We start from the raw sequence: 17,985 nt of genomic DNA, 5'->3' as shown, positions 1-17,985 counted from the left end.
GGCAGGCCTGAACTGTTAAGGTCATGACTGTGGATTGTGCGTTTAGAAAGGGGGCGGTGTGGAAGTGTTTGTGTAAGGCCTTTTTGTACAGGTCACGTGCCAAATTACATGTTGGCATGGTAACAGAATAACACTGAACTCATGTTATTTCATTTCCCTCTCTCCAGAGAAATGGCGTCATGCTGTTAGGTAACTCTGTCCTCCTTAAGATCAGGGGTTCTTTTTTAGACCATGGACCCCTTTCAGGTGAGACATTTTTCCAAGGACCCCCTCATCATCGTAACGTTGATAAGCATATATTAATACTCATGTACTATGTACTTTGCAACGATAGAATTAGGCTACATTTATACTTTCAAAGTAATTCATTTTATAAACTTTGAGAAAATGTTGGCTGCGAGGTGTTTGATCGTATCAGAATTGATCTAATCGCACAAAACTAAAGTGGGCGGGAGTATTGGACAAAATAGCTGATTTTATTGGCGCAAGTGGTCCCAGTTTGTAGATGTGCTTCTGCAGTGTCATGTCGATGTTTTCTGTGGCAAGACACTTAACCCCAAATTGCTCCCGCTGTTGCGTCAGCGGCGTATGAATTTGTGTATGGTTGTTGGAATGGATTACTTAATATGGACACTTTGCATAGCAGCCTCTGCCAGCAGTGTGTTAACAGGTGTGACTGGGTAGGTGTGACCTGCGTTGTAAAAATACCTTTGATTATTCAGAAGACAAAAGCGATAGACAAGCTCAAGTGCATTTACTCTTAACCATGTAGGTCAATTAAAATACATTTCAAAACGAATTATAGTTTCTGTCAAAATACTTAGTTCTTGTCTTGCTAGCTTTCTAACTTCTGCTACAAACGGACACAATAATCTGTTCTGGTGTGCACTCGGGCACCAATATGTCAGCAGAACAATATGTTGGGGCCCATTGCAGGGGACATTTTGGCTTCACTTTGAACAATGGGAGGACTGGAGACATGCCGTCCATATTTAACTAAAGTCAATAGTTTGCCCTCAGATGTGGTGCTTATGTCTTCTTCTGTCTTCTCGGTGTGCAGGGGGCAGAGTGAGTATAATTAACAGTCCCAGTCTTCAGAAGAAGAACAGTTTAAATATGAAACCCACAGTCCTCATGCTAAGCGCTGAAACGTCACATGAAGGGCAGGGTAAACGTAACATCGCAGCTGAACAACGGTTCTGTTGTGCCACCTGGAAGCAATTCAGTTTCCTCTTCCGTGGAATATTTATATATTGCTGATTTATTCTTAGCATGTTCCAAGTGTTTATTTCTATAATTGTGTCTGGGCTGCATGGTAGAACAAACATTATGTAAATATGTAGACTCTTAAAGTGGAGAAATTAAAAAGAAAATGCTGTGCGAAACTTGCATCTATTGATGGAGCAGCAACTTACAACAACTGCAGTCCTCATTAAAGTCAGCTCAGCCCTCCTCCCCTCAGGCTCCTCTCTTTATATGCACCACCCCGTATCCAAACACTGTTAAAGACTCATAAAAGCTCTGCATAATATTTTGATATCTGTCATCTAATGCTGTTATAAAGGAGCCAGAGGCAAAGGAAGTTACCTTCAGTTGTGGTATCCACTCCCATCATAACACACTGGCTCCATTTTCCCAGGGGGGATGTTTGTTGTGATGTCTTGTGGCACCAAAGCAAACACGCAGAGTCTGCATGAGGTCTGAAGTCCCAGTGGATTTGTTTAGTCTTGGTGGGCAGAACACAAGGAAAAGATTTTTGGTATTTTAGATGTTTTCTTGTTTCTCTTCAATGTGGTCTCTGTTGATAAAAGTTACTTGACTTTTGTGATTTCTGATGTCGAATTTATGAAAACCTTTTCTTGCATTAATTGAAAACTCAATAAGACTTTGTTGCAGCAATACTGCTGTTTCCCACATTTTAGCCATTACTTCTGCAAGTTGATGCTAGTCATTTAATAATTTTAGACACGCCAGAGTTGTGACTCTATTAACGGTATTAATTGCTGTTTTAGTCCGTCTGATCTGGGATAGGCCACAGACACTGGAACAAGTGTCACACTGAAGCATGGATATAAGCGCTCGAGCCATATTTTGTGCTCTCTTTCTGTTAGACGGAAATTGTCATATTTGGAGTGTAACACTTATCTACGTCTTCGTCCTGGTTGAGGGGTTGCTGTGTTAGCAACTTATAAAGTTAGTGAACATTGTGCTGCATTGAAGTTGATGTAAAAGCAGTCATTGAGTCCGGAAACTTATTCTGAAAATGTTAATAAGGTAATAAATTAGGGTCATCGTTTTCTCATCTGATCCCATTAAATCTGTTGCTTGAGATTGAGCTGCCCCCTGATGACCATGATAAAGAATGCAGTTTTATGGCCCACATTGCCTTGACTTTGGAAACCTGGAGTTATCAGTCTTTTCTCATATTCAGTTAATGAAAAGAACAGTATTAACTCATGCAGTTCAATCAAATAAAAAAAATAAAAAATAGAAATAAAAATAAATGTGACCGATTCAACAGTCAATGTTTGGTATGACTTGACTCCCTCCAGTCCCCTCTGTGGGAATAACCAGTCAGTGATGAGATATACTCAGTAGTAAGGTGTATTTGTAAGGCTGAGATGGGTATGTACTGTATGTTGAGGGGTGAGGACGATGTTGGGGGGTGGGCTGTGGTTGAAAGGTGACACTCTGACAAGTGGTGTTTATGAGAAGAGAATACCAAAGGAGAACTGTAGACTGGCTTCAATATGAGATATAAAGGGAGAAAGACGAGGAGGGGGACTGAGATGTGCGTATGAGTGAAAGTGAGAAGAAGACAGAAGTCTAGATCCAGGCGGGAAGACGTGACAGCGACATGAGTATCTTGTCTCAGACTAACACAGACACAGAACCTGTATGACACAACCACAGAAGGATTTTTAAAGCTATATCTTACCAAATTGTGTTTGCAATTTATTAATCTATATCTTATTCCATTTCTTCTGTTATCAGCTGGATGAGTGCTTGGCGGACATGCCTGTAGAGAAATGTGAATGGGTATGTGTAAGGGTCAGAGGTCTCTTGTGTTGGAGTACTAGTGGCAGGTTTATGAGCCCACCAACCTGAAAGTTGGAGGTCACATGCTGTCTTTGTTACACGCCTCAGCCACACACACTCACACGAACACAAAGTGGTGGCACAAACCGAATACCAGCCTGCTGATGCCAGGTCATCCGCGTTGAGCTCTAAGTAATAGATAAAACAGGGAATGAGGCTGGACTGACATATGTGTGAGTGTGTGTGCACAAGTGTATAAGATTCCCATCTGGCCTCAGGGGTAAAACATGTAACGTGTGATTAAGATGGAGGACATTGGACATTGATCAGTAAAGAAACAAGCTCTGGATCGAGGATGAAAGAACAAAGACGGATCGTGTTGCTCACTATCATTAATATCCATCAGAAGGAATACGAAGCTTAAAACAGCCAGACGTGGGAGAGTCTCTCAGGGTCATACTGTTGCCCCTTGCTTCCTTACTTCTTTCATTCATTATCTTCCTCCCTTTAGCTGTCATTCTGCAAAGGCTGCCTTTATCTCCTGTGGTTTGGTTGTGAAATCTAATCTCTTTACATCAGTCAAATCAAACATTTAACCACATGTAAATGTTTGTTTCCTCTTATTTCTGTTTCACACATTTTTAATTCAGAAATGTATCTTACCTGTGGACATTAAATTAGCCTTTGTTTAGGGTAAATTATTCAATATATAAATTCCTATAAATATATTTATTTTTGTGTTTGGTGTTCTTGAAAGTTAGACAAGAAGATAAGTACTTGCATGTCTGTTTGGCTTAACATGACATAGGCAGCAACAGGGATTTCTTAGTTATCTACATTTAACACTTAAAATGCCCACCAGGCTCTATCCAAGGCATTGTTGCTGACAGTTTTCCACCTTACAACCTTATTTATATTATCAGCTTTGAAAAAATTATAATTGCTAACGAAAAATCCAGCTAGCATTAGTCTTCATGGGATTTGACAACTCATTACCCTTAGCCATTAGCTACTTTTATATGAAACATTTTAAAAGGGCAACACTGACTTCTTACCAGCACCTTCAACTTTGATTTCTTTTTTACTTAACTTTGCTAGTTAATTACAAAAATTAGATTCAAAACTGTTTTTAAATGCTAACAGGTGTCCGTGTTCAATTCTGTGCTATGCTAACTTGTGCCTGGCTAAGTGTGGCTATCTCAGTGAATAAGAATATTTCCTGATGTGTCACACCACTTTTTTCTAACATGACAGGTGTTTTTTAGTTATTACATTTGGAAAGTTTTGCCAATTGCTCACACTTTCAGCAGGCATGTGAACGAGTATATGTGTCTGGTATTCATCTGCTCTTCTGTCACAACAGGCGCTTATGTTTGACCTGCTCCTCTACTGCCGTAATCTCAGACACGCAGAAGAGATAATTAGATCCTCTTACGGTTCCCTGCCAATATCTTGGTCTTGCGTTTATTAAAACAAGCAGAGGGAAATTAAATGTTTCATGTGAAACATTTGGTCCCTTGTTTCACCTTACATTTCTACAACAATGGACTATTATAAAAGCGGGGATTTGAAAGCTTTAACAGGAGTTGGATTTAGAGGGACTGCAAGTACCTTTTGACGATATATTGATAAGTGTAAGGACATATTGGCTCCGCTACAGTCAGGTGCATGCAGACAAAGCCTCAATTGTAGTAAAACCCCAGATAGTTAGTTTAACCATAAACCTCTACTGGCCGATTTATGAGACAGCCCCCATCCTGAGAATAAAAATATGAAAGATTTTGAAAGTGCAACCATTTGGAGCAGATGGCAGGAGCCCTAAATCACTTTCCAAGAGACCACAAAATGTATTTCTTGTAACGATGTATCATTTTACCCACAATACCGGTTGATCTGGGACTTTGGCTTGGTCCAAGAAGGTCTGTTCTTCAGAGTGCCGTTACGACCACAAGCCTTTTTCTTCTTGGCTCAGCAATCGACGGGAGAAACCTGAAGCCTCACCCAAAGCCCGTCTCAGAATGTTACCTTAGGGTGGCTCGTGCTCTAGTTTTGGTTCAGTGAACAAAGGTTGTTTAATTCCTTCTGATAATCTTTCACTGAACAGACAAATTAAGATGTACAGCACCTCTTGCCTCTGTCATTGCTTTTTTTTTGTTGCCGAACTGAAGAATGAGAGTGTTTGTATTTCAAGACAGCAGCCGCTGACGAAGAGTCCAGGTACAACAGGAGAGCCTGAAACTGCAGTAATCACAGTCACTAAATTTAGTTCCACAACTGTTCTGTTGCCCTGCATGGGACCCAAACATTTTGCTGCACTCTTAATACTTGTATTATAGCACACATGCCACTTTGTGTAGTGAACATTTATCTGTATGTTTCTATTTAATATGCAACTAAAATGATATTATTTTGACAGTTGTCATGTGTGGTTTTGAATCAAGACATACACTGTCAGGTGTTACGTTAATTAACCTTATTCAGAACACCTGGGGCGAGTGAACTGCTAGTTAAAGGGTCCAGCGCTGCTGTACTCTATATGAGCACTCATGAATAGCCCCTTGTCCATTCAGATTACCTGATCTGAATTTAATGTTTAACATTTTTTTACATGGGGAATGATGCAATAAGGACAGCTATTCCCACTCATCAGCAGTAAAAAAAATTACGTCTCTAACTAGTCAAATAAGACTCTGCTCCAAACTATTTCTCCCTCGATAGGGAATGGAGAGGGGATACAGGACTTTTTGAAAGCGAAACGATAGTCAGAAGAAGTAGATCCCATTACATCAGATAGTAAACATGTGTATGGACTAAATGAAGGTGACATGGCTGACTTTGGATGAGGTGTTAGATGGATGTGTGTTGAGTGAAATCAGCTAAATGATGGCTCGCGCATTGCTCTCTCTCTCTCTCTCTGCAGCTGTGGTCCCCTATCTTTTGCCAACATGCTCCACCTCGACCCTCATCCAAGGTCACCACATTATGAATGCTGATGCACAGATGTGATTGGTTGAGAGCGATGAATGGCACATACCTCTGTCATGCACTCCCAGCTGTGTTTAACTTTCATTACTCCACATGAAGCCTATCAGACATATCAGCTGTGTCAGCCATGTATCACTGTCGCAGCTGTCAGCCACACAAACATAGTTGGAGACACACATCTTCTAAATACACACACTTGTACACACAGCTGTTAATACACACAGACGCACAGAAGGTGTCTCTCCGGAGAAATGAAGAACTCCAGATACCTTGACAGATATTATTATATATGTACACGAATGTAAACTCACAACAGACTGTAACATCACACTCTCTCGCTCCATCAGTGACTGTGTTGAAGGCTCGACAGCCATCCTAGACACGCTCTGACCCCACAAACTAAGCAGCTGATTGGACCAAATATGGAAGCCACCAATGGGATTAGGTGACTCATGACCTCCTCCCATAAAGTTCACACTGGGGCAAGTCTGCACCTGCCACAGGAGCGGCTTCACAACACACACACACACTACACTGTTCTAGCCCCTCCAATTACGCAGTATTGAAAGAGGACATGGGTTGCATTACATCAGTAACATCACAGCACAGAGAGAGAGACACTCAGAAACCAGTGTGTTGGAAATAATATCCTCCCAACATACACCTGCATGTGTGAGTCTTTGAAATAAACACATGATCATCTTTAAAAGAAGCTGTTGAGAACCGTGGTTATAAACCCCTCAGAGTTTATGGTGATATCAGGGGACGCAACACTGACGTCAGTCAATGTTCATGTTCAAGCAGGTTGCAGCAGCTGCTCAGATGACATGATGCTCTGAGGTTTAATTAGCTTTAGCCATGCTGAATATAAGATTTATTTCATACTGTTATCAAAGTAATGATTTTAAAGCTGCAGGAAAGCAGCCAAAAGAGGTTTTAAGGTTAATATGGAAGAAAATGCTAAATAAGTAAGATACTTAACACAATATTGTATGTATCAGTCCCAACAATATAAGTATAGGTATCATCTTAGAAAAATACATACAATAAATTAGTCAGCTGAAAAAGGTTAAAAAAAAAATTGCATGCAGATGTTTGGAAAAACATACAAGAAAAAAGATGAATATAGCAGCCATGCATGTGAATCTATTAAATATAGTCAAAAAGTTCCCTCTTCCCAACATGTTAAGCTATGTCCTAGCACTTAATATTAATTTATAAATGCAAACCCCTTAAAGTTGTTTTGGCGTTTTAAAAAAAAAAGGATCTGGAGAAGTAGGAGTACACTGAAACAAAACTGAGGTGTTGATGTTTTCTGATGATCTTAAAGAACTTGGATTCAGGGAGCCAAAAACATTTATTCGTTTCAAATGCCATTTGGATGAGTCCAAAATGTATTTTTAGGAGTAGGACAAACAAGAAATGCATCTGGCCACCCGTAACTGCTTAGCTTTTATTATATATGCACCTTTCTGGTTTCACTGCATCACTAAAAATAACTCACGATATCTCCATCATTAATGTACTATACAGGACCTCTTACATTATATTGCGTATCATGCAATGGTGTGTCTGCCGTGTCAGTTTGGTATTTTTATGGCTCTGCTGGCCTGCATCACACTACGGTTGCGTCATGTCACGACTTCATATTTTGCAGCTTTACCAGAAGCACCATGTTGTCCATAACTCCTCTACGACTGGACGCGCGAATTGCTGCTCTCACCTTGGCTATCTCAGAGGCTGTAATCAGCTTGTCTGTTTCAGGTGCGAGAGAAGAAGAGACAGAAACCAGACCAAGGAGCTAGCTTAAAGAAAGGGCCAAGGGCACGAGCGGTGAGGCACCTGTTAAAAGGATTGCTGAGGGGAAGAATAAGAGTTTGGATTTTGTTCAAAGATAGCCAGATGAAGGGCAGAGGGGAAAATTCTTTTTTAGATAACCGGGGGTTAAAGAAAAGAGGTAAGCTGGTATAAAGCTCCCTTTTGAACATTCACACCATGTTACCTCAGCCACACATTGCCCCCCCCCCCAACACACACACATACACAAATACTTAAGGTTTCATTTAAAGTCACGGTGATTAGTGCACTTTTCTCTTTCTTCCTTACACTTGAAGACCCACCCCTGCTCCCTCTGTCCGGTTTTACTCTAAAGTGCTCCAGAGCATCAAACTAGAACCACATTTTATGAATGAAAAAAGGATGCAGAGATAAAAGAGCGTTTTATCCTGTCACAGACCACCATTAGACATAGACTGGCCGAAACTGACACTTCATAATCTCCTTGTCAAATTACCACTGCTGCACACATATATGCCGCAGGTCATGTTCGTCACGTTAAAGAGTCTTGCGCCTTTTTGTGTCAATTTCAAAAAAGGAAGTCTGGCACTTTGCATGTTAAAGTAAAATGTCTCCACGTTGGGGCTCACGCTCTGTCAGGTGACCCGTGTGTTTCCTTAACCTCTGCTCTACCTGTGCGCCAGCGTGTGTTAACCCTCATGTTAATCCTCCCTCAGGACTGGATTTAACACCTCCAGACTTTCTGGAAGTTCTTGCAACACCGGCGGCCCCAATCTGATCCGATCTACAAACACTACCCTCATTCTCACCCCAGCATCACACCAATGGCGGCTGTCCCCTGCCTCCAGGCACATCATGCATTTGTTATGGGACTCACTGGTTCCCACATCTGAGGGTGGTGATTGGTCATAGAAGATTTTTCAGTTACCAGTCTGACCCAAAACATGCATGGTTGGACTGTTTCTGCGCAGGTATTTCTATTTCCAAGCTAAAGCAGATTGGGACAGTTGTGTGCAGAAAGCGGTCTGGGTCGCTCATTTGCGTGCACAAGTGTGTTTGTGCACTTAAAAATCCTCTTGAGTACACGAATTCCAGCGTCTGTGGCTAAAGTACCTATTAATGTAAGTACCACCCAGAAGCCTGTGTGAATGGTTTCCGAAAACAAGCTGGTCCCATACACGCCATTATGCCCAGCGTCAACAAACACAAATGTGTTGAATGTGAGTGTGTGTGTGTGTGTGTGTGTGTGTGTGTGTGTGTGTGCGTGTGTGTGATTCACTTGCAGTTGAGGAGGGTTTGTTTATCTGGGGTCGATTCGTTTAAGGCATCGTCACGCAAGGGCCCTCTTTCCAAGAGAGGAACACCGGCACACGTGGGTTCATAACAAACTCCACCTAAACTCTGAACATTTTTCAGGGTTTTCTGAAACAAAGACCCAATTTTTATTTTTATTATAAAAATCTTAAACTTCTTTTATGTATTGAAATCTGTAAATAGAGCAAATAGACCTTTCTCAATAATGACATAAATCAAGACTATTTCATCTTTTAAAAGGGATAGCACTCTCAGCATCTTAAAGATTTAGAATCATTCATAAGCAAGAATACAAACTGTTTATTGACTTTTTACAACTTGAAATTTGCCATCATAGTCTAACTTGTTTGGTGTAATTTCTCAATTTTAGTATGATAGTAGATGTAAGCTTATATGCTGTTTTACTGTCATCTCTGAGTCAGTTTGCTAACATGGTGATTTCTCTTTTCTAAAAGTCATGTTAGCGTCTATTGTTAACCATAAATATAGCGGGGTAGGCTGTTTTCTAGCAATGATAGCAACAAGTCAATCACCAGAGTTGGTCTCATAAACAAAGTGGCCCACCATTTCTGCTTGGAGAAACCCCTTGAAGAAATATGAAATTGTACATTTCCTTTCATCCTGGCTGTCTACAGCTGTCAGCACCTAAAAAACAACTCTTTTTTTGTTTGTCTTCTGAATGCTGAACTCCTTATGCTCTTTTTACTTTGATGTGATCTTCTCGTATTTGCTGAGCTCGGCTGGCGCTGGCTGCTGAGTTTAGTGAGGGCGTTCTCATTGTTTTGACTGTGTAAGTCCGTAAGTGCTGGGCGGCCCATCTCTACCTTCACCTCTCATTAGCTGTAACACGCAGTGACTACCCAGGCTGCCTTTCAGCACCGGCATGGCACTCAAACGCAAAACACCTGCGTTAAAATCCTCGCGCAAACGGGGGAAAATGTAATTTAACTGGTTGGAACAGAGTGACGGGGTGGGGGTGTGGGGAGGAAGGGTGTGAGCAGCGAAAAACACTACAACACTGGACTCTTCCTAAACCTCTGCATGCAAACTCACCAACCAATAACAAGTGCAAATCCCAAATAAACAAGGAATGATGAGCTTTTGGTGTGTGATGTTAATTAGAAACCAATGACTAATATATCAGACATAAACATGTGCACGCCTCTCAGCTGCATATTTAAACACACACACAGTAGGAGACAGGTTTACAGCGGCGCCATTCAGCCCTGACAGAGTGTGTCAAGAAACCTAGACATTGATCACACTTGCATAGGCATGAAATAGGCATCCATACCAACGCACGCCCTCTGACACTGACGCCCTCTCACTCTCTCCGAGAAACTTACCCTGCAGTCACGCAACACTAAACACGGAACGTAAAACAGGAAGGTCGACCTGGTACCAATGTGTTCTGGGCTTCTTATTACCCAATCGCGGATGACCTTTGCATGAAAACCACAGTGATGTTTACTGTATAGCATCTTTGTGTAACCACATTTCATCAAGGAGGTGAAGCGTAGTCCAAACACAGGCAGAGTGTTCGAGCTTGTGGTTAAGACGCATACAGAAATATAGATTTGGGAAACACAAAAGTCTGTTACTGTGGTCAGTATTAAATAACTGTTTAAATACTGATACGTGTTTTTGGAGATCTGACTGATGGATTCATCTGTGGTTTATTAACCACCTCTGAGATATTGAACCATTGATTAAGCATCTTCCCCTCAAGTCTGTTGCCAGTCTGCAGTTTCTTAAGGTTGTATTTCCTTGTATTTAAAGCTGCTATGAGGAGTTTTTTTAAACATACCTACCAAAGCCAACCAGACCATCAGCAACAAGAGTGATTATTTCTAAGCAGTTTTCTCTATGACGGGGTAGATGTCAGATTCAAGATTCCTTGTGAGTTACACATCACACATGTAAAAAAAAAAAATCAGCACAGCATGATATTAATTTTGTGAATTACTATTGTAAAGTAAAATAAACAATAAGGGTGTGCTTTAGAGAGCTGCCTTCCAAGTCTATCAACCAGGATAAAGACAAATGACTGCTTCCTGTATCGGAAAAAAAAGAGTAGCAACAACAGACAAAATGCAAAAACACAAAACTTACAATAAGAGCCCAAATCAATAAAGAGTCTCGCCCTCTTCTTATTTACCGTCTGTTGAACCCTGTCAGAGCTGCTGAACCACGGCTGACCCTGCAGCCAGGCGAGATGCAGGGCAGCTGGAGGATGAATCATCTCCATGTGAATCACATCAGCCGTCTCTTTCTCTTTCTGTTTGCTGTTTACATCCTCAGCATGTGTCCCCCATCTTATTGGATCAAAAGTTGGACGAGCACAGTGAAACGCTGACAGATCGGTTGACAGTTTGGAAAGTTTGGAAGAAGAAGTTTAATTTCAGACAGTAAGGCCGTACAGCTGTCGTGCAAACACGAATAGGAAATCCTCAGTTATATAGCAGATGAGTAAACAATTTCAATGGCAGCAATTTAGCTGACATTTTATGATGAGGAAATATACTCAGTCCTTGACAAAATAATAAAACAACTTGCTTTTAATGTTAAACAAAAGCTGTATTTAATGAATATTTCTTGAGTCAATTGGATTCTGACTGTCAGAATCTCTGCAATAACATAATGAAATATAGCCTCTGTTAAAAACCTGGCCTGATTATTTGTACATCTGGAGCATATATTGACGACATGAAACAACATTAAGAGCAAATGTCCAGATTTGTATTTGTTGCTGCGTCATACAGACACATTTTCCAAGTTCTTGTGATAGTAAGTGATGAATTTAAGGAAAGTCATGTCTTGGTTTTTTTTTAGAAATCTTAAACAGGCTGAAAGAAGTGATGCCGTAGAGACACATTGCATTCATCCAACATGGAAGGAAGAAGCTGACCCTCGCTGCTCACACCCTTCCTCCCCACACCCCCACCCCGTCACTCTGTTCCAACCAGTTAAATTACATTTTCCCCCGTTTGCGCGAGGATTTTAAATGGGTAGACCTGTGGTCGTGCATATGCCGTATCACATTCTGCTATTTTCATTTGGCTCTTTATTGCTCCCAGTTGTTGGGTTAAGCAAAATGTGGCCTATAAGAAGAGACAGAGGGGGAGCTTGTTCCACCAATCCTGCGCTTTTTTTTCTCCCCTGGAAGCACTTTGTTTGCGAGAAATGTCACAGAAGCTAAATCAAGCCGAGCCATAGCTATAAGAAACAGACAGAGCAGATGGAGGACGGATGGTGTTTGTGTGTGTGTGTGTGTGTGGTGAAATGATGTGGATGCATATGAAGGAGAAACATTTGATATATTCACAGTAGAACTGTTGCTCTAAATGTTTTATAGAAGAAGAAAGACCTAGAGAGAGATCAAGGCAGATAGAAGGGGAAAGAGGAAGGTTGTGTATTTGTAATTTCTAATGCACAGACACACTCGAAGCAGTATGTGCTGGTGTGTCAATGTATGTGTGTCGGTGAGATTACTGGCTTGAAAATTTTTTTTTTTTTAAATTAGCATGTAATGTAAATTGTGGTACAATCTCAGAACCCTGCTGTCATCTGATGACAATATGGTTGTGGGAGCAAAAAGCCAACTTTTAGGGGCTTCCTGTGAAGACATAAGCCCTTTTTAATCTGCCCGTTCAAGGCCCGATATTTACGGGCGTCTCATCTTCACTATGAACGTCCCAGAGGCGTAATCGGTGGGATGACTAATGGGGAGGTAACGGAGGCGATACAGGGGTGAGACGAGATCAGCAGAGCCAGGGGGAGGATAACAGCGCTGTCTGTGTATGCATGTCTGAGTTTTTGTGCACGTGGAGCTCCTGTTGTTTCTCTTCATGTTGTGACTCCATAACGCAGCGTGAATCCACAGTTTGGGACACCAATGTTACGCTGTTGCAGAATCAAGATGAATGTACGACGACGTAATGACGGCGCAGCTTTGTTTTCCGGCGCTGTTGTGGAATTGCACCCAATAAAAATGAAGCTAAATTGTTGTTAGGTGAAAAGTCAGCAGCTTTTTTGGATTTCATTACAGTGTATTACATCAGCTCTAAATTGAAACTGCATTTTCTGTTATAAAGATAGATACACATAATTTAAAAAAAGGATGCATTGTTTGTGGGTCAACACCACCCATCTCAAACTAATCTATTTCAAGAAACTTACTCGTGCAGAGAAACGTTGTCAAAGAAGATTCAAACTTGAGATTCTTGAATAAGGGTCATTCTGAGGCCGCCTAAAACATCCCACGTGAAGATTAGTGAATGATGCAGAATCTAGGCACAGACCCATGTGTTTGTTTCTCACAGCCTCAGGTTTTTTTTTTTTTTACTTTCTCACAAACACATAAACACAGTAAGAGTATTCAGGGAAAAGATGGACCTGTTGGCTGGCTGCCTGTTCAACTTTAGACCGCATGATTTTCAACTCCATCATACAAAAGAAGTTCAGGGTTGGCTTGAGATACAGCGCTTCAGGCGACCGTCTATTTGAAGTTCATTATGCGAGTGTGTGATTGGGTCACTCTAGGGAACCATTTACGTGCTCATATTCATAATTATGTTGGCTGATACTGATTGAACCTGCACGTGTACAGCACTGAGTCTGTGCGTCCCTCAGAGATATCTATGAACAGGATGTCATTCTATTTCCCAACTGAAAGACTATGTGGAGGTCCATCTTTCTTTGGGGTTTTTCAACACCTGTCACAGTGAAGGACAACATCCGTGTTCAGTACTTGTCCTCACATTTCTTCATCCGGCAGCTTCTTTTTGTTCCGTTTCTGTTAACTCCACCTTACTTTCAATCCTCTATGTCTGCTGTTTAAGCGTCCTCCCGTTTTTAAAATCCCCCAAAAAAACAACCAAACCCACACAACCCGTACACATGTTTCTATTCTTATGTACTCGTGTGACATTTCCTGACCCCGGTTTGCCACCACGGCACAGGAAGTGACGCCTCACTTAGGCTGACACCTGAGTCACATCATGTGCCGTGTGTGTTTATGTGTTTGTTTGCCTATATGTCACAGGATATGTGTTCATTGCTCGACTGAAATAGGAATCTGAAATACTTACACACACACACACACACACACACACACACACACATATACACACACACTGCTCCCCACTGCTGCTGTTTTTCCCATTAATTCCATCAGTCAATACAGCCCTACATCAGCCTGTCATCGCCCGCCTCCATTCCCCCACTCAGGGCCAATCCCACTCCCACGTTTCAGTCACTCTGAACCCGCTGCTCTAAGGTTTTGGCGACTGAGCTGTCAACATGCTGACAGCCTTTCATGTCCCAAATAAAGGTAGAGCAGGAATGGACCCTGGTGACCCATTACTTATAGTACATATCCATTTTTCATGAGGTAATTTGAATGGGCAATTATTTTTTAAAGGATTTGTAAAGATTGAGAAGCCATCCATTTCTCTCCACCATCTTTTTTTTCTTGGACCCTTTCCTGATTTTTAAGTGCAGTAAATCTTCCTCTCTGACCCTCACTCTTTATTTTTCACCACTCGTTGTCTTCCGTCCCCATCCTTACGCTCGCTTACTCATTCCTCCCTCCCCCTTTCAAACTTTTCCTCTCCATCTCCTCCCCTCAGGCTCAGGGGGAAATACTGTGTCCTTCTCTGCAGAGGCCTAACCCCCCCCCAGCAGATCAGCTCCATGCTGCTGTTAATGGCTGTGAGGGCTGAAACAGGGGAAGTAGAGCACAGTAGGGAATATGGAGACTATTAATATAAATGCTGTGGCTGGGGTGTGTGTGCATGTGCGTGTGTGTGTGTGAGAGAGAGAGAGAGCTGGCATATGTGTCTGAGGTTTGAGGGTGTGGAGGTGTTAAATGATCAAAATTGTTCAAACATAACTTTTAAATGAGACTCATAGGTGCACAGCTGCACTCATTCTCCATTGTTACATTTTAAATGTAGCCTAATGGTCTGCAGTAGCTGTAATTGCTGAACTAAATCAGATTTAAAGTAACACTGGATTTTAATTCTCTTTTAATGGTTCGCTGTAGACGGGGAAAATCTTGCTGTTGCATAAAGTAAGGAACGGAGGATAAAAGCGGTCAAGGTACTCATAAGAAGGAGGTGGAGGAGCATGATTGAGCTCTTTGAAACGGTTGGCAGAATCAGGAAGTGATTAGGCCACTACAATAACCTCAATAAGGACAATAGGTAAAACATGTCTGCAGCCATAACCACTCAGCATCAGAAACAGTATCCAGTATGGTTCCTATTTCATTAAAAGAGCAGGAGCGAGTGTGGGAGGATGACGAGCACATTGGGAAGAAAGAGAAAGACGTTTTACCTACAGGAGGGTTTCTGGCCTTGAAGGAGAAAGCTGGGTTCAGTTACTCTTGTTACGATGATAATGGAGGAAGACCTTTTGAGTCTTTGTACTCATTTTTGAATCTGGAGGTCATTGATTTCACACAGAGACCGACAAATAAAAGCATCTCAACTCTGGCGGTCGACTGCAGATTTGGCTAGCTAGCTTGACTTTGCGTGACTTTATATGATGCAGAACATTAACACAATAGCAGAACTAACAGTAGTGTGAGTGACTGATGGAAAAGTGGTGGTCGGAATCCGTTGGGTCACTCTTGGTAAGAAGAAACACGTATAATTTACGGCTACTTTACCGATCTCCAAAACAGAAACACTTCCCTGTTCCTTATCACATGATACTGAATCAGCCTATCAGAAGCCATAATGACGTAGGCTTAGGCAAACTGAAGGACAACCACGGAGGTAGATTCAGCAAATTATTGCTACAGTTTTAAAGATGTAAATTAACTTTCTTAATTTTTTTTATTTACTGTCATCCATGAGTTATCTGTATTTCTAAATCTTACACTACAATAGGTAGAAGGTTAGTTAGCTTAATGTGAAGGTTAAGAATCCAGAGCTTTGAAGACCTTAAAAGCCAAAGTTGTTATGCTAACGGGGGGGCAGTCAGCTATACAGAAACCCTGTATATTTTTTTTATTTTTTTTATTTTCAATGCTCTGCTGCACCATATCCTCAAACGGCACCTCTGGTAATTTACCAGCCAGACACTGACGTAAATCAGTGGTCTTGTAGAAATGATTCATGGTCCTGCAGCAGCATGGGGTCTGAGGATCTAGGACGGCCCTCTCTCGCTGGCCACATCAGATTCTGGCTCCTCTGCGGCCCTCCTGCTATTCATCACAACCTTTACCAGACCTCTCCATCAAAAAAGGAATCTTTTTTTTACCGGAAAGCGGTGGCACAAGCTGCGTCACGGCAGGGTCAGAGGGAGGTGGCTGGATGGAGCCCAGGTAGTGAGGAGAAGGTCCACTGAACCTGATGTTGAGCCAAAGAATGAGCTTTCACCTAAAGGTCTAGTCGGTTGGGTCTGAGTGTGACGGGATCTTTGTTGAATGCCAGCACACACAAACTCAGTGCCAGGCACAACAGATAACCAGCAGTGGTCAAACTGCAAGTGATGCTCGGTGGTTTTCTACTCATCCCTGCAGTGCTGATTTGGAGGATTTACTGCTCTGTCTGTGTGTTTTCACAGGGCCTCCGGGAAAGCGAGGAAGGATGGGAAGAAGAGGGGATCCTGGTAAGTGACGTCCACCACCTGTTTAGTTTGTCTATCACTCCTTTCTCTCTTCTTTTCCTAAAAGACGTGCCTTTTTCCTCATCTCTCTGTCCCTCTACTCACACTCGTTCCTTCTTCCTGGGTGACTGGATTTGTTCGAGGGCTCGTTTAAGTGGTGACCCACGAGTCAGGTTGGAGGCTGACGGTCTGCAGTCCTCCCAGTCCCTCGCTTTTGGGGCCGACACAGCGTTAACCTCAGCCATGTGTTTGCTCTAACTTTGCCCAGATGTCGGTCGTTCTCGCTGAGCGGTAGCAGCTGCCGTAGTACGAGCCTAATGAGACTGTCCCTTGCCAACATCAGTACCCACCATTATTGTTCTCTTTCCACACAGACCACAAAAACACTCACGGGCCAGCCAAAACAGTGCAGAGACATCACTCTTTGTTACGCAAAAAATGTTCATCGTGAGCGATAGAGCGGATGTTTAATACGTTTGAGTCATCCGCATGTTGAAAGGATTTTATTTAGTGTGAATTAGACGTATTGTGACGCGACGCTGTTAGACGATTTTATCAAAACCTGCAGGACTAAAGTTGTTCTGCAGGAAATGTGTCAGATGGAAATGTTCCAGTCTGGCTGTGAGTCACTGCTGTGGAGATTAAACAGATGAGATATTCTCCTGGGAAGATGTTGACTCAGTGACAGATCACCAATGACCGTTTTTGCTCTACTAAGCTTTTCTTAAATCATTAGAAGAATTTCAAGCTTTACAGTAAATTTAAAATGTCCTTTACTTTTTAATCCGAGAACCCCAACTCCATCAAGTAACAAAGATAAAGATGTATATTTTGATGTTTCTCTAATCGTCAACAAACCCAACAAAACAAAGATTTCGGTGAAATTTCTGAAACGTTCTCAGTCTGTTTGCGGCTCTCAATCCTGAACTCTTAACCCAAGACGGAAATCTGATTCCTACCAAAGAAGAAACATCTTTAAATGCGGGTAATAGATTTATTCTCCATTCTCAACAAGGCGCAGTCATTTTTTTCAAACCTCTCAGAACTAGTTATCACTGAACGTAACTGAACTATGAGAGTAAAAATGGGTTTGTCTTTTTTCTAGTTTTTAAGTTATTTACAGCAGTAAATGTGTTGGACTGATCCAGTTCAATGTTGCGGTTAAATTATGAGTTTTCTGTCATATTTTGGAAACGAAAAAAGTTTTTTTTGTCTTTTCCTGAGATTTGACAA

The 17,985-nt window shown here is 41.7% G+C and overlaps 1 protein-coding gene across 1 annotated transcript in view; it reads left to right on the top strand.

Moving 5' to 3' along the window:
• The window catches only part of col23a1a (collagen type XXIII alpha 1 chain a), a 124,403-nt gene that overhangs the window by 73,134 nt on the left and 33,284 nt on the right, over nucleotides 1–17,985 (top strand). The window contains 1 exon segment of the mRNA XM_061047875.1: nucleotides 16,711–16,775. Within this exon segment, the coding sequence (XP_060903858.1) occupies nucleotides 16,711–16,775 (65 nt within the window).

This window comes from Labrus mixtus, chromosome 10 (assembly GCF_963584025.1).
Source record: "Labrus mixtus chromosome 10, fLabMix1.1, whole genome shotgun sequence".
Taxonomy (NCBI): Eukaryota; Metazoa; Chordata; class Actinopteri; order Labriformes; family Labridae; genus Labrus; species Labrus mixtus.
This window is presented reverse-complemented; position numbering and strand designations above follow the sequence as displayed.